Consider the following 20,940-nt stretch of genomic DNA (forward strand, 5'->3'; position numbering starts at 1 on the left):
AAGCGTGTCGACATTAGCTATTCAGCGCTCGGTGGAGCGCGCGCGATAAGGAAAAGAATAGCAGCCGCCGCTCACGCTTCCTATCCGTCCTACAGTTAAGGCGGGCGAGTGCTTTCTCTTCGTGCGCTCTTATTTGTATGATTTTAATATTTAGTAAATGTTGCGAGCTGAAAATTGGCGAATATCGCAAAACAGTATAAGATATTTATCTCACTCCCCCGTCTATCTTCTCACGAGCGATGATTCAAATGCTTCGGGATACCCTATATATATATCTCATCGACAAAAACAGGATAAACATTCTATCACACTCGTTGGAATTAAGTCTCTGGTTTTGTACCGTTGTCAGATCTTTGTTTATTGTTATCTCCCACGCATGATCTGCATATATTTTAATAACTATAACGAGGAACATGGAATATTTTTCGACAAGCAAGATCTTGGTTGCTAGATTTTTCTAAATGAAATAAATGCAAACAGTCATATCATCAACTACGCGCCACTACAAGTGGTCTTCCAACCAATAATAGTTCTATAACAATTCAATATTTCAATTTTTGATATTGATTAAAATCCCCCATTTTATTATTCCCCCCACAGGAAATATATATTGCGAAAAATATCACCTTAGCCAGGGATCGAACCTGGATCGCCTGCTCTCCGAGCAGCCATCTTATCCACTTAGACCACTGAGGCTGTAATAATATTTGTCGCAATATTCAGATAAATAATGTGTAAGCGTCTTTTTCAGCCGACACGAGAACAAAAGTAATAATTTCTTTATTCATAACTCGTTTTTTATTGTTAAAAGTTTCTCATATATACTTTGATATATTGACAAAAATATTAAATTGGTTTTATCAGCTTAATGAACTCACTATAATTGTATTATTGTGTATTGTATTGTTATTATTTATTTTTTATTGTTGTTATTATTGCTAAAAAAACTTTTATTTCAATATTTATTATATTTTACTGATTTGTCTTGGACGAAGAGCTTTGTCGAGTGAAAGAAACATTTAGTACCAATCCATTCTTCGATAGAAAAATACATAGATTAATTCTTGAAATTATCAATTAAGCAAGAAACAGCAAGAAAATAAATTAAAAATAGTAAATTAATAAAATAAACGTAATTGTAATTAATATTTTTAATTGTAATTATTATTTTTATTTTTTAAGATGCAAAAGTAACAGAAAGAAATGAAGAATTTTAAAAAATTATTAAGAAATCCTGAATTAAAATGTATAGGACATATAATAAGGACATATAGTATATAGTATAGAAGAAACAGAAGATTCAATGAGTTATATATTTTATCAAAGTTCAACATCAAGAAAAAAAATTTGCGAAGAATGTTTTGACTCAACAAAGACCAATTATAAGGGGAAGGAATATAAATATATGGCCCTTGTGGCACAGCTTCTGCATTCTCAATAAATAGAATGAAAATATTAAGACTAGATGTTCTGTTTGCAACAAAATATTAATGAAAATTCAAAGAGTAGTGAACTATTCAAATTGTTTTAAAAACAATATCAAAAAAGAAAAGCCAATCACAGAGGAAATTATAATTACGAGAACATATGAAACAACAATATAATTTAAAATACTTAAATATATATATATATATATATATATATAATATATAGAGATATATTAGATTTATATATAATTACATATATATATATATATATATCATTAATATATATATTAAATATATATAATATATATATTAAATATATATATATATATTTAATATATATATTATATATATATATACGTATATATATATATATATATGTATTATATATATATATATATATATTATATATATATATATATATATATATATATATTTGGGTTGTCGAAAAAGTCATGACGTATTTTTTCTATGTTCTTCAAAGGTCATTTATTTATATAAAGAACAAGGATCAATCAATGATATATTGCCCGTTTTATTCGATAACCTTTTGCCATCTTTCAGTGAGTTTCATAATTCCTCGTTCATAGAAGGACCTATCTTTATCGACGAAAAACTGAACAAGATGATATACAGCCTGTTGTGCGGGTCGTTTCGAAGGATCGGTCCAGGAGTCGGCGGAGAAGACACATTCACTACTTCTTCTTTATTTGAATAAATTTTATTAAAACTTAATACAGTTCGTCTTTACTAGTTCGGACCGCGACAGACGTGACGGCACACGGATCTCGACGAGTCCTCTCCTCATATCGGCCTCCCGTTTTTATCCTATTCCGGGCGGCCGGTCCTTGCCGTGTCGTCAACTTGGTTGTCAGCATTCGCGGTATATTTCTGGGTCGCGCGGTGGTTTTCCGCGTAAGGGCCGCGCAACCCGGTTAACAGTTGCTTCACGTCGAACGATTACATCATATTTGCGCGATTAGCACGGTAGCGTTGATAATCGCCACCGCTTAGTAAAATAATAATTCATCGGATAAGGCATCGCTTGTCGCAATCCGCTTTGTCAGCGGTGAGCATGATTGTATTCTCGGCGCTCGCGACATCCCTCCCCCTTTGATGGAAGGGAATCATGGAGGTTCGGCTTCCATGTGTCCCTTACTCGGCGCTCGCGACATCCCTCCCTCCCTTCGATGGAAGGTGATCTTACTTGTTAGTTTACATATGTTGTCGCGTGACTGTAATATAATCGTGTGCTTATGATTAATATAACATAGCATCGTCGCGGCGCCTCTGTGCGGTCTCGCTTTTCTTCTGCTTTTTATTTTTGTTTTTGTTTATGCGCCATGTTATTAATCCTATTATAGTTATTATTACTACGCAGGTGCCTGTTCCCATAGAGTATACAGTGTATTTATTTTTGAGTAAATTATAATCGCTATCTTCTAGAGTTTCTCTTATTTCTTCTAGACTTATGCTTAACTTGGTTAAATCTACGGGGTTCTTAATTATTTGTCGTAACGTGTCGGTTTTCGCTAGCTTATTCTTATCGGTGTCCTTATTTTTTATTTCTAATGTTATATTGTATTCGGGGAGGTAGTTTTGAATATATTTTATTCCTTCAATTTTTCGTGTTTTTAATATTACATTTGGTGTGATTAGCTTGCAATTATCTTTTAGTTTTATTTTTCCGGTTTCTTCTAATATAATTTTCTCTTCTATTTGCTTTTCGCACTTAATGCTAATTTCTTGCTTGTGTGCCGTGGAGTAGAGCCACGCTTGCTCCTCCGTCAATGCTATCCACAACGGTGTGTTAGATATCATATGATTCTTTTCGCAGTAATTGAGCTGTCCCGGTGTATGTGTATATATTTGCACCTCGCATGGTGCTGTTGTTTCCGCATAATATGTCGCGAAGTTCTGTTCGCATGTGTATGTGTTTGTTTCTCTTATGCAGCGTTCTAACTCTGCTTCCTCTAGTAATTTGTAGTGGTGATTCTCTTTATCTATAGCTAGCAAAGGATGGTTTATTTTTATGTAAGCGAATACATTCGCATGATCGTGTACTGGTAGTGGTATTGCTTTAACTAATTTAAATGTAGGGTATGCTACTACCGGAAATCGCAAGATTGTGTATATGTATGGACCATCTGAATATGCGCTAAAAGTGATGTATGTGTGTATGGTCTGCCAGTGTTCAATCTGAATTTTAAAAGGAAAGTGTAATCCCATTTGTAATTGTGTAGCCGCTTCTTTAAGGGCTGTTATTATATGTTTGATAGGTAGTAGTCGTGTCGGTATCATTCCGTTTTTCCCGTATGTCAGGTAGTCTATTACATTTTCCGTGTCCTTCGTTAAATCGTTCATTATCGTTGTCAGGATTAATAAGTGTTCGTCTACGTCTGCCTGTAGTGTTGACTCGATCAATCGTTGTTCTAGTCGTTTCGTCGCACTCATTATCAGATTTTCATTATAATTTAGAGTATTTTCTAATTCGTCCAAGTGCGCTATTGTGGCGTTAATTACTTTTATTTGATTTGCTACTGCGTGCTGCAGTACCTTGCCGTTTGTTCGTAACGTTTGCAGTTGTTCGTCTATTAGTTTCCGATCGTCGGCGTCCATCGTTCCGAATAATATTTTGCTGACCGACCCGACCGCATCCAGCAGTCCTCGTCGTTTGTCAGTCGTTTTGTATAGCGTTTCTACTTGTGTCAACAGCGTGATCAATTTGGTGTTTTTTCTTTCTATTATTCTCATAATGTTTCGGCAACCTAACTGTGCGTTGCCTATTACTTTTCGGCACTGTATTTCGGTTTCCTCCATATAGTCCTGCAATTGCTGATGTCTGATCTCTAATTCTTTTGCGCTCAGTTTTATCACTAATTTCCATGCCGATTCAGCCTGTCTCAGCTGACCGATTTCTTCGTAGTAGATTCCTGGCTGGTGCGAGAACAATTCCCAGTCAAGATTATGCTGAGAGTCAGGTGTCGCTTGTCCTGCTCTTCTCCACATAAGGAGCATCCTGCAAGTTTAGGTTCAGGTTACTTTTCCGTGAATCCTCCGTGAAATTTTTCCTTCCGTGAATTTTTTTTTTTTTTTTTTTTTTTTTTTTCTAATCTATGCTATCTTTGTGATTACTATCTTTATTTTACTGCTTTTGCTTTTTGCTTGTTGCGGGTAATTATTCGTATACATTGTTTGCTAATCTTCGATGAATAATTTGAGTCGGTTCGCGTGCACCGTTGTAATTTTTCGTTTCTGTTTAATCCTGTAATTGACATCAGAGGTTTTCTCGATTATCTGATATGGACCTATCCATGGTGCTTCCAATTTCTTCGATCGTCCTCTGCGCACTGCTTCGTCATGCAGGAGGACCTTATCTCCTACTTTGAAAATTTTAGTATTCGTATTTTTATCTGTGTAGTTTTTTGCCTTTTGTTTTGCTTCGCGGATATGTTCCTTTGCTACTCTTTGTGTGGCTCTGAGTCGTTCTCTTAATTCTTGCGCGTAGTTATCGTATGTGTAATATGGTTTCGGCGGCGCTGCCAGGGCTGTAGGTAATGTTGCTTGGTGCCCGTACATCAATTCGAAAGGTGTATAGCCCGTTGCTGTATGCGGTGTTGTGTTGTACGTGAACATTGCGTATGGGATCCATTCATCCCAGTTGGTTTGATCCTCATTTATATAATGCCTTAAGTATTCAATCAGAGTCCTGTGCGATCTCTCCAGGGCTCCGTTGCTTTCAGGATGGTACGCGGTTGTTTGAATTTTCGTTATTTTTAAGAGGGTGCATACATCCTTGAACATTTCACTGACGAAATTCGTTCCTTGATCTGTCAGTACTGTCTCCGGTATTCCGAATTCGCATATTATTTTTGTGGTGAACTCTTTGGCAATCGTGTTTGCTTCCTGATCTGATATCGGTATTGCCTTACTAAATTTTGTTAAGTCGTCTTGAAATGTTAGTAGGTATTTATTTCCTTTCATGGTAACCGTGAGTGGTCCTACGATGTCCAGGGCGCATTTTTGAAACGGTCTTTCTGCCGTGTCGGTCAGTACTAGAGGCATTTTGGTTTTCTTGCTTAGCTTGTTTTTCTGGCAGTATTCACATTTGGCGATGTATTCTTCCACATTTCGTATTAGTCCGTGCCAATTGTGCATTAGTCGTATTCGATTTACGGTACGTGTTACGCCTTGATGTCCTCCGAGGGGGGCATTATGATATTCGTACATTATTTGCTCCTTGTCTTCTTTATTATATTCGCGTTCTTCCTTGTCGCGCTCGATGCTGTTTATCTGTGTGTCAGGCGCGATCGGGTTTCTGCTAAGCGCGTCAGCATTTGTATTGCCTTTACCTGCCTTGTGTATCACCTCATAGTCGTACTCTTCTAATTTGAGCCTCCATCTGATTAATCGTGAACCAGGATCTGTTATACTAAATAGCCAGATCAATGGCTTGTGATCTGTAATTATTTGAAATTTTGTTCCATAGAGGTATGGTCGAAAATGTTTGACGGCCCATACTATGGCTAGCAATTCTTTCTCCGTTGTATTGTAATTTTGTTCCGTTTTATTCAGAATTCTGCTTGCGTATGCAATTGGTCGATCTTGGCCTACTGGCCCTTGCGACAATACTGCTCCGATGGCGTATCCGGATGCGTCTGTCGTTACTATAAATTGTTTAGTGAAGTCCGGGTAAGCTAGAACTGGTGTGGTCGTTAATTTTTCTTTTAATGTTTCGAATGCGTTCTGTTGTTCCGCTGTCCAAACGAACTTCTCATTCTTTTTTGTTAGTTTTGTCAGGGGTTTTGCTATCTTTGAAAAATTTTCAATGAATCTTCTATAATATCCGGCTAATCCTATGAAGGATTGCACATCTTTTACCCGTTTCGGTATTGGAAAGTTTGCTACGGCCGTTATTTTCGCAGGATCTGGTATTATACCGTTTTCGGAGATAATGTGTCCTAAGTATGTCACTTCCTTTCTTAAGAATTCACATTTATTCGGTTGTAGTTTCAGATTGTAGTTTCTTAGTTTTTTGAATACTTCAATTAGTCTTTTGTTATGCTCTTTCAAATTTGGTCCATATATTACGATATCATCTAGATAGACTAGGCATTTGAGGCCTTGTAATCCGGTTAATACGGAATTCATAAGTCTCTGGAATGTTGCAGGTGCATTTTTTAGTCCAAAAGGCATTCTATTAAATTCGTAGTGCCCGTAAGGTGTGGAGAATGCTGTTTTTTGTTTGTGTTCCTCATGCATGGGGATTTGATGGTATCCCGATGCTAAATCCAATGTTGTAAAATATTTCGCGTTTCCTAGTTGATCTAGTATGTCAGTGATATTCGGGAGCGGGAAAGAATCGCCGATTGTTAAATCATTTAATTTCCGAAAGTCCACAACTATTCGTAATTTTCGCTCTCCAGATGCGTCTATTTTCTTTGGTACTACTAGTAAGGGTGCGTTCCACTGACTCGTGCTGGGACGGATTATCTCGTCGTCCAGCATTTTCGCTATCTGTTTATTTACTTCTGCCTTGTGCTTCTCTGGTAATCTGTATGGTCGGACATTCACCGGCGCGCTATCTGCTCGCGTATTTATTTCATGTGCTACTGCATTAGTGTACGATAGGCGATCGTTTTCTAGGTGGAAGATGTCACAGAAATCTTCGCAAATCTGATGCAAGGTTTTCTTTTCCTCTTTATTTAAATGCTCGGTTCGCATTTGTCTGTGCAGTTTTTCTTTACGAGCTTGAATGGGCTCGTCGCTTGTTTCGTTACTTGACACCTCCATGGTATACATGTGTGCGGCGTCTTTTGTCCTTATCTCGTCCACCGTGACTAGCGGCGTTGTTATCTCCACTGATTCTCCTGTGGTGTTTATCACACTTATTGGACATACGTTTTCTTCCGGTATGACCAAACAATTTCCTATGAAGATTCCGGGTTTGGTTTCGACTGCATTTACTATTCCAATGCTATTCCTATCGGTTATTGCCTGAATTATGGTTTCACTGCGAGGCGTTAGCATAGTTTTCTTGTACGGATAGAGTTTGAACGTTGTGTTACCAATACGGACTTGTTTTTTCCCATGATCGCATTTCGCTTGTTGTTTATTCAAAAAGTCTAGTCCCAGTATCCCTTCATAATTTATTGGGAAGTCATCTCTTACTACATACATAGTGTGTCGTATCTCTCGGTCTCCTAGCGTTATCGTTGCTCTTATCTTCCCGAGTGTGTGTATCTTGTGGCCCGTAACTCCGGTTAGGGCTAAACGTTCTTCGCGCATTAGTGTGTTTCCCTTTAAATTTCCCACTTTTATCAATGTCAAAGTGGCGCCTGTATCGAGGAGGAAACTTGTTTTTCCCCTTCTTGTCTCTCGCATCGGCAGGGTAATCAAGTCTAACGTGGCGTTTGTGTGAGGCGTATTCACCTGTGTCACTTGATGCTCGCGTACGGTTCGCGTTATCTTTGTTCTCGGTTTCTCTTCTTCTTCGTCGTCGCCACTGCTTGTGAACGATAGGTCATCACTCTCCCTTTGCTGCTTTTTCTTTTTCATTATTACAGCGGTATTTATTTGTCGCTCTTTTTCATTATCTTGTCTCGTGCGTCTCGGTTGCCCCTTTCTCGGGCGGCCGTTCAGTGACCAACATTCGTCGCGCTTATGACCTGCCTTTTTGCAGTACGAGCAGTATTTCTCAATATTATTTACGTTCGTCGGTCGTTCGGCTCGCGGTAGCGGATATTTATTTATGTATCGGCTTGAACGACAGTCGCGCGCCAAATGTCCTAGCCTACCGCATTTGTGGCACTCCAGTTTTTGATTGCGGTTTCTATACTGCTCTTGGTTGCTTCTAGCTTTCTCGTTATTATACATTTTTATAGGTTGGCTACCTTTTAATTTTTCTTCGGCTGTCGCGCCTAACATCGCGGCTGTTAAATTCGTATAGTTCCTGGATCGTACTATTGTTTGTATCTCGTCGCGTAATCCTAGTTGGAAATTTTCTAGGGCTAATTCTTGTATCGTATCTAGGATTGCCTTTCGTTGTTCCGCGGTGTGCTCGCGTCCTTCTACCATAGATTGATAGAGTTCCATGGCTAGTTTGTCAACGCGGAGTCCGTATTCTCGCGCGCTTTCCCCGGGTTTTTGACGGGTTATATTAAACTCTCGCTGAATGTGCGTAGTGCTACGCTTTGCCAAATAGCACATTTCGATCTCGCGCTTCAGTTGCATGAACGTGCGTATATCTCTTGTTTGGAAATCGTGCATGGCTTTCCCTGTTAGTTTCGTGCACAGGATCGCTTTTAATAATGATTTTTCGTCGGCAGGATTTATTTCGCTCATCGCGTACGTGCTTGCATTTAAAAATTTTTGAACTTGGTTCCGCGATGATCCGTCCATTTCCGGAATCATATCGCGGGCTTCTTTCAATTTCATAAACGTATGTGCGGGATCTCGCGAATTTCGGACATCGTCTCGTGTACGCCCGTATGTCATTTCTATCGGTTCGTCATTTTCTGCACTCCGATCGTAATTAACGACTTCTAGTTGGCTTATGCGGCCCTGTAGTGCTCGCATGCCTTCTATCAATTCGACCAACATTGCATCTCGCGCGTCGTGCGAAGATTCCGCCGGGTCAGGTTTCCAGTGCGCTTGGCTTAAAGTGGCTCTCATTCGCTTTACTTCGTCGTCCAATTCTTTGTTTACCACTTGTTGTTCTTCCGCGATCGATTTTAACGGTGTGCCCGAGGGTTGATTTGCCATTTCCGCTGGATTTATGTTTCGTGAAGCGGTGTAAAATTCGGTTGGATCGAACACGCTACTGTCGTAAGATGTCAATGAGAATTCTCCGCGGCTAGGATTACTTGCGTTTGTGCCGTCGCTATGGTCAGATCTTGCGTCTGTTGGTTGCAATAGAGCGTCGTCGCGTCTCTCACTACTCGGTAGTAGGCTATTATCTATGTCACTAAGCGAAAACACGCGTTCGATTACAATGTTCGGATGTAATTCCGGTTGATTCGTCAGACTATCGTCAGAATAATAATTACTTAAATCGCGGCGTACGTTATCGCGCGGATCGCGTGAATTTTCCGTCTGCTCAAGGCTCGGAGGGCTCGGGCTGAGCGCTCGGCTGGCTGACGCACTATGTAGCCACGACGTGTTTCTTTGGGCAGGAGTTTGGTTAACTCCCTCGTTCGACATCTACCTACACGCTTTTTTCGCTATCTAATGCGCTTGGCTTAATTTTCTATAACTTACATTACGCTCGCAATTCGCATGTTTGTGACGCGGCGCTGGCTGTTGCGGTAGGTCGTGGCTTCTCCGGTGTCACTGATATGCTCTGCGTTGTGGCTCTACCGGCTCTTTCTCGCTGCAGGGATGTCGACTTTTTTTCCGGCCTTTTCCTTGATTTCCGATCGTTTGTTCCTTCCAGATGACTGGGTACAGCTGCGAAACGATCCCACCGCTGCCACCAGATATGTTGTGCGGGTCGTTTCGAAGGATCGGTCCAGGAGTCGGCGGAGAAGACACATTCACTACTTCTTCTTTATTTGAATAAATTTTATTAAAACTTAATACAGTTCGTCTTTACTAGTTCGGACCGCGACAGACGTGACGGCACACGGATCTCGACGAGTCCTCTCCTCATATCGGCCTCCCGTTTTTATCCTATTCCGGGCGGCCGGTCCTTGCCGTGTCGTCAACTTGGTTGTCAGCATTCGCGGTATATTTCTGGGTCGCGCGGTGGTTTTCCGCGTAAGGGCCGCGCAACCCGGTTAACAGTTGCTTCACGTCGAACGATTACATCATATTTGCGCGATTAGCACGGTAGCGTTGGTAATCGCCACCGCTTAGTAAAATAATAATTCATCGGATAAGGCATCGCTTGTCGCAATCCGCTTTGTCAGCGGTGAGCATGATTGTATTCTCGGCGCTCGCGACAAGCCTCATCTGAATTAAACGTTATGCAAGAAGTTTTGAAGAGAGCGAAACAAGTGAAAGTCTGACGGTGCAAGATCAGGCGAGTATGGCGGGTAGCAACACATCCCAGCTCCAATAATTTTTAACGGGACAAACTTGTGTGTGGTCTCGTGTTATCGTGACGGAACACAACTTCTTTACGATTAACGAGCTCTGGACATTTCTGGATGATGAAACTTCGTTCAAACTGTCCAATTGCCGACAGTACACATTCGAATTGATTGTTTGGTTCTTTGGTAGAAGCTCGAAAAACATGACACTTTTAAAATCCCACCACACTGAGAGCATAACCTTCCTCTGATGAATGTTTGCTTTTGATGTCGTTTGAAGCCATCATCACGTCGGGACCAAAATCACTTGCGCACCATATTGTTGTAAACAATCCACTTCTCACCAGTTATCAATTGCTTCAAAAAAAGATCGTTTTCCTCACGTTTAATGAGCATATCGCAGATGTTTATAGGTGCCATCAAATGAACTTCTTTGAGTTCGTGAAGAACCCAAATATCGAGCTTGCTTACGTATCCTAGCATCTTCAAATGGTCGTGAACGCTTGAATAATGGATGTTCAATGTTTCTGCAATCTCTCGTATCATATAACGTGAGTTTGACTCGATCAATGCTTTTATTATCGTTATCAACCTTGGTGGGCCTCCCTGACCAAGGAGCGTCGTTGAGATCAAAATCACCAGCACGGAATTTCGTGAACCATCGTTGGCACTGACGTTCTTGTAGAGCATTGTCACCATAAACTTTACGCAACTTTTCATAAGCTTGACGCGCGTTCTTCCCTTTACGGAAGTAAAACAGTAATATATGGCAAAAATGCACAGGTCTTCCATCTTTAACTTGTTATAAAATCTCCAAAACTCAATCAAATTGCTCAATTTTTTTTTTTTTTAAATAAAGCTAGAATTGTCAGCTATCAAATGACATAACAATAACATAGATGCGAATGATTCTAATACTTCCAAAAATGGGCTAACGCCATCTGTTTCGAAAATGCGTCATGACTTTTCTAATAACCCAATATCTTGGATTAAAATAGAAATACCCTTCCATTGTAATAAATAAATAAATAAATAAATATTGTTAAATAATATATTGTTAAATTAGATTGTTAATCAACGTTTTTTCATGTAATCAAATATTTCATGCAACCAACGTTATATAAGACCGATCTATGAAAGATCAAGCGCATGAACGAGCATGGATAGTACATGTACATAGACGTTATAATTATTTCTCAAAAATGATAAGAAAGTAACTTTATCATATATGGTTAGAATCGTATTAAAATAACCTTTAACTTCGTCATAAAGAAAATAAAAAATTTTCAAAAAGAATTTGAAGTGGTGAGGGATTTGTTTAAACAAATTTTTCGTAAATTCTTTCTATATTACTATTATAATATTTAGTTTTAAAATATTATTATATCATAAAATTGCTTTACTCAACTTACGTTTTTATCACAAAAATTAAAGAGTAACAGTACAAAATAAATGATAAAATTGTTACGTAAATTGAAAATTGAGAATTAAGAATTAAAATTTGCGAACGGGATACGAATAGGCTTGGAAGGATGCGAACAACTGCTCTCTCGAAAATCAAGCATGGAAACGTGATCCTGAATCCTGGATCCCTGGAATCCGAGAGCAGTGATAAATCTCGGCACTAGGTCAGCGATATGAGAACGCTATGACGCTATTCCACAGACGTGCGCTTATCGATCATTTTCTGATTAAGAAACTTAATTCCTATTACCAGATCCTATAGACCTCGTACAATCAGTGGGATGGGGAAATGAGACGAGAGGGTTTTAAGAGAAATAAAAAGAAATTAAAATTAAATTAAATGTTTAATGTGGTTAATATTGTACATGGTTCCTTTTTGAGAAGCAAGAGAAATGATGTGGGCGAGTAGTGTGCATATATGTTATCGCGGGTGTTACAATTGTTCGGTGGCCATCAGGTAGGATTTCAAGTAGGGAGAGTGTAAGAGTGTATTAAGCGATGATCCTACCCGGTAATACATTACAAAATATGTTTGGGAATAAACTTAAATTAATAAAGAAAATATGACATTATTTAATTGATGTGTGTGTGTGTGTGTGTGTGTGTGTGTGTGCGCGCGCGCGTGCGCGCGTGCGTGCGTGCGTGCGTGCGTGCGTGTGTAATGGAAAATTAAGGAGGAGAATAGGCTTGAATTTGTTCTGGAGGAGGGGTTGAAAAATCGAATAATTCAGGGAAATCTATTTCAACATTAGGAAACAGAGATTCTCTCTGTTATCGGAGAATAAAGGATCGGGGAATAGGGTTACGAAGTCGATGATACCAGGTGTATGCATAAGTTTTTTCCGGTTTACTAAGAGATATCGCCAGCGAAAAGTACGCAGCGTATTAATTTGACACATACATCATTTTGTTTGTCTGACATTTAAAACTACAAACACACACAAGTTGAGTCCGCCAAAAACTAGCGTCTTTTGTTTTATCGTTCAGTAATCATGTCGAGTTTTGTGCCTGAAAAAAAACATTTGCGGCACGCATTGCTTTTTTTATTTAATCAAAAGAAAAAGACTGTTGAAAGTCATCGTTTGCTGGTAGAAACATATGGTGAACACGCTCCATCGATTAGAACATGTGAGACATGGTTTCGACAATTTAAAAGTGGTGATTTCAATGTGAAAGACAGTGAACGCTCTGGTAGACCACAAAAATGCGAAGACGAACAATTACAGGAGTTATTGGATGATGACCCAACTCAAACTCAACGGCAATTAGCAGAAGCATTACATGTATCACAAGAAACAATCAGCAGACGTTTACGAGCAATGGGAAAGATCAATAAACTCGGTAAATGGGTCGCACACAATTTGAATGAACGTCAAATGGAAAATCGCAAAGTCACTTGTGAAATGCTGCTTCAACGCCACGAAAGGAAATCATTTTTGTATCGAATTGTGACGGGTGACGAAAAATGGATTTATTTTGAAAACCCGAAGCGGAAAAAATCGTGGCTTTCACCTGGCGAAGCCGGTCCATCAACACCAAGGCCAAATCGCTTCGGCAAGAAGACTATGCTCTGTGTCTGGTGGGACCAGAGCGGTATTGTGTATTATGAACTCTTGAAGCCCGGCAAAACCGTTAATACACAACGCTATCGCCAACAAATGATTAATTTAAACCACGCATTAATCGAAAGACGACTGGAATGAGTCAGAAAAACATGGCAAAGTGATTTTGTTACACGACAATGCGCCGTCTCACACAGCAAAACCAGTGAAAGACACCTTAAAATCGCTTGGATGGGACATCCTTCCGCACCCGCCGTACTCCCCAGACCTGGCGCTATCTGACTATCACCTCTTCGCATCAATGGGGCACGCGCTCGCAGAGCAGCACTTCAGCAATTTCGAGGAAGTTGGAAAATGGCTCGACGAATGGTTTGCCGCAAAAGACAAGCAGTTTTTCTGGCATGGTATTCATAAATTACCTGAAAGATAGGCGAAATGTGTAGAAGCTGATGGCCAATATTTTGAATAAAAAAAAAATTAATTTCCCTTGAAAATTACGTGTCTTTTTTTACTAAAAAACCAGAAAAAACTTATGCATACACCTGGTAGGTTTAGAGCAAATGCATCGTTATTTTAATAAACGGTCAGATTATCGAATTTTGAACAGAAGGCGGCACTTCTGTTTGATTTTCTATGGGGTGAATGAAAAAATGAAGTAAGAGAAATTTCGCACGTAGTAAAGATAGGAAAAGGAAACTAGGAGAGACAGAGACAGTGAAATGCGTAGATAACGAATTCGGGAGTCTTCGAGGACCTTCAACGAAATTCGGAAGTCTCAAGTAGCCCTGGTATAAGAGAAAGAGAGAAAGATAAGTAAAAGCAACCGGGAATCTTCGAGAACCTTCAACGAAGTTCGGAGGTCCTAATAGTCCGCACCGATGTGGTATAAGAGACCGGTATAAGAGAAGGAGACAAAGATAGATAAGAGCAACCGGGAGTCTTCAACGAATTCGGAGGTCCCAAGTAGTCCGCACCGGTAAAAGAAAGAGGAAAAGAGATAGGTAAGAAAAGAGGAAAGATAATAAAGAAAAGGGAGATGTAGTAAGGTGGAATGAGAATTTGAAAATTGTAATGAGATTATTTTATAATCAACAAAAGACTTACTGATAGTCGATTAAGATCAAGATTAGCGAAGAATGAGCCTGGATATTCTTCTGAAAGGTTGACTTGCTCATTGCCTTTAATTTATTAGTTGAATAATGAATGTTGGATAGATAATAGCGAATTAAATTGTGACGATCAAGTTTTATGAAAAGCAAATTTAATGCGTTAAAAATAATGCGTTAATGTACTGAATGAAAAAATCGAAAAGAGTGACTGTGCGCCTCAGAAGAGTCCGTTTTTATAGGTTGGCCAGAATCTGATTCTTGTAAAGGAGGGATATTGGTTCTGGAGTAGCTAGGCGGGGTAAGACAGGATCCGAGCTAAACAGGATGTTTACATTAGATATCTCGCTCATACCCGTTGTATATTTATGCTTAATATACAGACTTGCAACAGATCCAACCTGAGGATTTATAATAATATTCTTTAATAATATTCTTTTCTTATTAAATAAAAAGCTCGTTCTAATATACTTGAATAGTTGGAGCAATTACAATTCTCTTTCCTTTGTTTCATATCTTATTAATAAAAGGTCGAAATCATTATTCTTATATAAGAAAAAAAATATTAATAACGCTTTTGGGGAAAGAAAAGAATCGGGGAATCCACTTGTACTCAATATTTATAGAACTTGGCGTCATTTATTGATATCACATCTTTTATACAAGTTTTATACATTATTACAATCATTCAAGTTGGCAATGTGAAAACAAAATTTTCTTTTTTAAAAAATTAAGCTAGTATTATTTGCCTCAGAATAGGAAGATTTTTCATTAAAAATTCAAATTTTTTTTAAAAGAATTAAGACTACTATCGTGGGTTAGAGTAAAAAAGATTTTTCAATGAAGATACAAAAATACTATAGGTTTTTATATTTTATTTTCTTAAAATAAAAGATATTGCCAGTTAGATTTTATTTTTTAATACGTATCACTTGAGCTTAGTAGAATAACGCAATTTTTGTAGTAAGATTATAACTTGGCACCAATTATTGATATCAAATCTTTTATACCAAATGATATCATTTGAGTTGAGTTAGCAATGTTGAAACAATTTTTGTTTTTTAATTAAAGTTAGTACCATTTTGTTTATTTTGGATTAGAATAGGAAGACTCTTCAATGAATACAAAGATCACAAAGATATTAGCACTTAGATTTTATATTTTAATTTCATCACAACTGGAATTGAGTTAGATATGGCAATTTCGTAACATAATTTTTTTTTTAAGAAATAAAACTACTATCATGGATTAGAATAAAAAGATTCTTCAATGAAGATACAGAGATACGTACCACTTAGGTTCTACCACTTAGATTTCTTTAAAATAAAAGATATTGTTAGATTCTATTTTTTAGCTTGGTAGTATTTATACATAAATACGTGCGTTTACGTATACGTGTGTACGTGTGTGTATTTGTGATCATAATTGACTTCAGAATCTTAGAAATCACGTAATGTATTAGGTGTACAAAAAAGTTCTGAGCTTTTTTTTGTAAAACTCAATCTTTATTCAAAAACAAACAAAAAAATATTAATCAGCGAAATATTCCTCGTTTGCATCAACGACTTTTTGCCATCTTTCGGGTAGCTTGCGAATTTCTTGACGATAGAAGCTCACCGACTTCGAAGCGATAAAGTCATCAATGCATTTTCGTATCTCTTCAAATCTCACGAAATGTATCAGCCAAATGATGTTGCAGCGATCGGATAGGTAGTAATCGGAAGGCGCCATGTCTGGGCTATACGCCGCGTGCGGGAGAAGTTCCCAGCCTAACGCAAAGATATGATCATGAGTCGCTTTCGCAACATGTGGTCGAGCATTGTCATAAAGTAAGATCACTTTACGACGTCCTTGGCCAGTAAATGGCCTCTTTTCTTCTAATGCATCGCTCAAATTGGTCAATTGTTGTTGGTAGCGATCTGCCGTGATTGTTTCATCCAGTTGTAACAACTCGTAATACAACACACCTTTCCAATCTCACTAGATACAGAGCAAAACCTTCTTGACGTGGATATTAGGCTTTGGCGTCGATGTCGAAGGTTGACCAGGGTCAACCCACAATTTTCTACGTTTAGGGTTATCATAAAGAATCCACTTTTCATCGCCTGTAATGATTTTGTGCAGAAAATCTTTTTTCCGGAACTTTGAAAGCAAAGTGAGTGCAGTGTCACGCCGACGATTTTTGTTGTCTTCGGACAATTCATGCGGAACCCATCTGCCTTCCTTCTGAACCTTACCCATCGTATGTAAACGTACGGAAATGGTTTGCTGCGTAACGCCAAGCTGTTCTGCAAACTCCTTTTCAGTTTGCGCAGAGTTTATATCCAACAGTGCTTGCAATTCGTCCGTTTCAATCTTTTGAGTGCGTCCAGCACGCGGTTTATCTTCAAGACTGAAATCTCCTTGACGAAATTTTTGATACCATCTTTTACATGTAGTATGACTTACAGCGTTCTCTCCATTTGCAGCACAAATCATTGCAGTAGCTTCAGCAGCATTTTTCTTCAGATGAAACGCGAAGTGGATGGAAAATCGAATATGCTCTTTTGTTATTGCCATCGTGAACACTACTGATTTTTGAGGTTATGTGCATCAAACGCCAAACCGTATGGCATTTTAGAAGGCCAAATGTCAACGCTTTAAAACCGCAAAAGGACGGCAAGATATATAAAATTTAAATTGTTATTTCGATTGTATGAAATCTAAAACTCAGAACTTTTTTGTACACCTAATATATCTCCCAAAATTTAAAAATTTAAATCGATGTTACATTCTTATAAGATCTTATAAGATCGTTGCCAAATCTCTTAAGAAAATGATAATGGGTCATGTTCTCGATACAATCCAATGCACGTGACCTTTGAAAAATTTTAAAAGTTAAAATCAGGCACATAGTGTTATTAAACATTAACAAGAATCTTGATAAAGAAAGATGAATAGAATTCATAAGACTAATTACTTAAGAATAGGAGATCACTCAGAAAAGGAATTGGACATAAAAATATCTACAAATTTACCAGCATTTTAAATAGAAGGGATGGAATGAATAGAAATATGTCCAATATTAACAATATTTTTATAAGGAAGGATAAAATGAATAAAGAATTTCAAAATTACTGATTGACGGATTGCTAAAAAATGAGGGAAGGGAATAAATTAAGATATTTTAATATTATTAGTTGCTAGTTCCTCTTAAAGTAAGAATAAGATTGATTAGAAATTTTAATATGATGCTATATAATATGGAGGAAAAAATGGATGATTGAAATAATATTTCTGATATCAATGAGATTTATTTAAAAAATAAGCAAAGATTTTGTAACATTGCCAGGTCGTTCGAAGGAAGGGAAGCGGTGCGTAAAAATGTGAATAATATTGTTGTTACGTTCAGTGAACTTCACGATTCTTTCCTTTCCAAAAGAGTTATTAATATTTTTCTTATACAAGTATGGCGTTGTTTCAGAGCCACTACGTGTTTCGGGAAGAGACAGAGATTAGATGTATAAAAGGAGAATACGAGCGAGTGTGCGTGCGTGCGTGCGTGCGTGCGTGCGTGCGTGCGTGCGTGCGTGTGTGTGTGTGTGTGTGTGGGGGGGGGGGAGCCTGTCGCATTGCGTCGCCTAGCCTGCGATTGGCTGGTTGGTGATAGCTGGTGACTTTTCTTAAGGGCGGTGTCCGGTCCTCGACCAGCTATGTGGCAGGCCAATGATGCAAGTTGATGCCAAGCAAAGCGGAAAATAAGCAGCCAATTGTCGCCTATATCTCGCAGGTTTCGCTATGACGGTAGCGCAAGTTGAAAGACGTGCGGGATAAGGTTACGTGCACGCTCAATAATTAGAAATCTCCGGAGTTAATCAAAAGCCATGCTATATTTTAAGTTGAAAGTAATATAAGAAGAATGTTATCGGGACTGAGTCTGTGTCCCGCGCGTGAATCGCGTGGGTGCATCAGCGCATCCACTTCCGCGCGCAGGCGCGCGAGCTCCTGAAGCCTCTCACGGCGCTTTTCTCGGGCTCCGGCTCCTCTTCGTCGCGATCGGATAGTGTGGATGCGCGATTGAGCGCAATTCGGTGGTAGGCCCTCGGTCTGGGTGGCCACCTTGGCGTAGAAATGGCGAGTGTCGCGTCGTGATAACCGGGTATGAATATGGCTGAGCTCGACGGCGTAGAGGCGCCATGACCTTTCTTGTGGATGACCGAACTCCAGGGAGCGGCCAGGAGTGGGTGGCCGCTCAGACGTTGCCGGTTCCTCCTGCGGGAGAGATAGTCTCGGCGGGCTGCCCTCGGGAGAAGAAACCGAACCGAAGAGGTCCAAAAGTTGTCGCTTGAATCGGCGAGAAGAACACCTAGTTCACCGTTCGGGGGACTGTCCTTGTGAGTCCGCATGTGCCGGAAGAGGCACGTACTCAGGCGGCGGCATTAGTGGCCGCGGGGTATATGGCGACGGAGGTCGCGATGAGGGCGACTGTCTGGCGACAGGCGGCGTCGATTGTCCTGGCAGAGCCTGAGGACCTCTAGAGGAGAGAACGCATGACTGCGAAGGTCCGCATGCTGCACGGTATGCAGCTCCTCTTGGAGCTGAGATTGGCGCGATGGAGACCGTGCAGAAGTCGCGGCCCTGATTAAATCGTCCGGACATGGGTGGATGTCTGTGGCCGCGAGAGAATTTGTCGGACATGTTTACGGCGTTCACAGTCGCGAAGAAAGGTTGCGGCATTGACGGCCGTGGAGAAAGGAGATGATCGGATTGGGCGCAGAGCTGCCAGATTCGGGAAGTTTGCAGCATGCCACACAAGCGAGCAGCTCGTGTACGTGTGTTCGCGTCGACTCGCGCCACTTCGACTAGCGTCGGGCAGTAGAAGAGAACAGCTGTACTGCTGATTCTTTCTCTGCCTGTCTTTTTCTCTTTGTTTCCTGAGCTTTTTCTCAAACAATAGCTAAAGCGTGCGCGATTCTTTGTGCTACGCCTGTCTCTCCGCTCACACATACACACACACACACACGCACGCACGCACGCACGCACGCACGCACGCACGCACGCACGCACGCACGCACGCACGCACGCACGCACGCACGCACGCACGCACGCACGCACGCACGCACGCACGCACGCACGCACGCACGCACGCACGCACGCACGCACGCACGCACGCACGCACGCACGCACGCACGCACGCACGCACGCACGCACGCACGCACGCACACATACACACAATTATAATACATTAATAGAATTTTTTTAATAAATAAAGAAAGGATATATATATATATTACAAATTTAATAAAATAAATGTAATTGTTAATTAATAAGACAAATATAGTTATATATTTTTCAATGAATAAATATTTAAAGTAAATATAAGATAATGTATTAGAAAATGATGAAAAGCAGGAGCGTAAATAAATAAAGAAAAAATTCACTCTTGGCCAATATGTACGTATTTTTCTTAAAAAAAGAAACTTCATTTTTAATATAAGAAAACGACTTATTTTTAATGCAGAAAACGATTAAAAATTAACTTCAATTATTTGTTTTGTACTTCAGTTATTTGTTTTGTAACTATTCAGTAAGTACACTTTTTATTTCGTCAATTGTAAGTATAAATAACATTTAAAAAAAAGTAAAAAGGTAAATGTAATAAAGGAAAGTACTATTATTGTAATAGCAATTTTATTGCAGTTTCATTAATAGATTATGTACATATTGTTGCTCAACGAAAACCGCAAAAGGTAGTGGTCTCTTCCGTCAAAAAAATGTTTGTCACAACACAACGTATTGCATTTTCAATGAATGAATGTATAGAAAAGAATAGAGAGTAGAGACAGAAGAGTGGAAAGGATAAATAGTAGGATATATAGTAGAAAGGATAAATGGGAAGAAAAGAGATAGGAAAAGTATAGAAAGAAATTGAAGGGGAGAAAGAAAAAATAGAAAGAAAGAAAAAATAGAATATAAAAGAATAGAAACAAGAGATAACAAGAGAGATAGGACGATAGAAAGATAGAAAGATAAAAAATAAAGCAGAAAAAAAACACGCGATACACAGAAAGTAATTTACATGAAGGTTACTTTACAAGATTTATAACTCATGACAAAATTTCATTAAGAAAAATAAAACTACTTGAAAAAATAAGATTACGTCTATAAATAAATAAATAAATAAATACGTTAATATATATGTATATATAAATTTTATATATGTTACATGTAAATAAAACATGTGTTTGTTTTGATGCAAGTTCTCTTACACTCACAAGTTCTCTTACTCTCCCTAGAAATCCTACCTGATGGCCGCCGAATGATTGTAACATCGCGATAACATACATGCACACTATTCGATTACATCATTTCT

General features: G+C 39.1%; 2 protein-coding genes across 7 annotated transcripts in view; one reads left to right on the forward strand and one right to left on the reverse strand.

Moving 5' to 3' along the window:
• rho-5 (rhomboid-5) overlaps positions 1-20,940 on the forward strand; it is a 473,385-nt gene that overhangs the window by 237,802 nt on the left and 214,643 nt on the right. The gene's annotated exons all lie outside the window — the stretch shown is intronic.
• On the reverse strand, positions 1,934-9,812 carry LOC148937291 (uncharacterized). The gene is made up of 2 exons (XM_089073390.1): positions 9,684-9,812; positions 1,934-4,443 (listed from the first exon to the last, which is right to left on the reverse strand). The coding sequence occupies exons 1-2, from the start codon at positions 9,701-9,703 to the stop codon at positions 2,685-2,687; spliced, it is 1,779 nt and encodes a 592-aa protein (XP_088929516.1). The 5' UTR covers positions 9,704-9,812; the 3' UTR covers positions 1,934-2,684.

The sequence above is a fragment of the Pogonomyrmex barbatus genome, unplaced genomic scaffold (genome assembly GCF_055798465.1).
Source record: "Pogonomyrmex barbatus isolate J1 unplaced genomic scaffold, ASM5579846v1 scaffold15, whole genome shotgun sequence".
Classification (NCBI taxonomy): Eukaryota; Metazoa; Arthropoda; class Insecta; order Hymenoptera; family Formicidae; genus Pogonomyrmex; species Pogonomyrmex barbatus.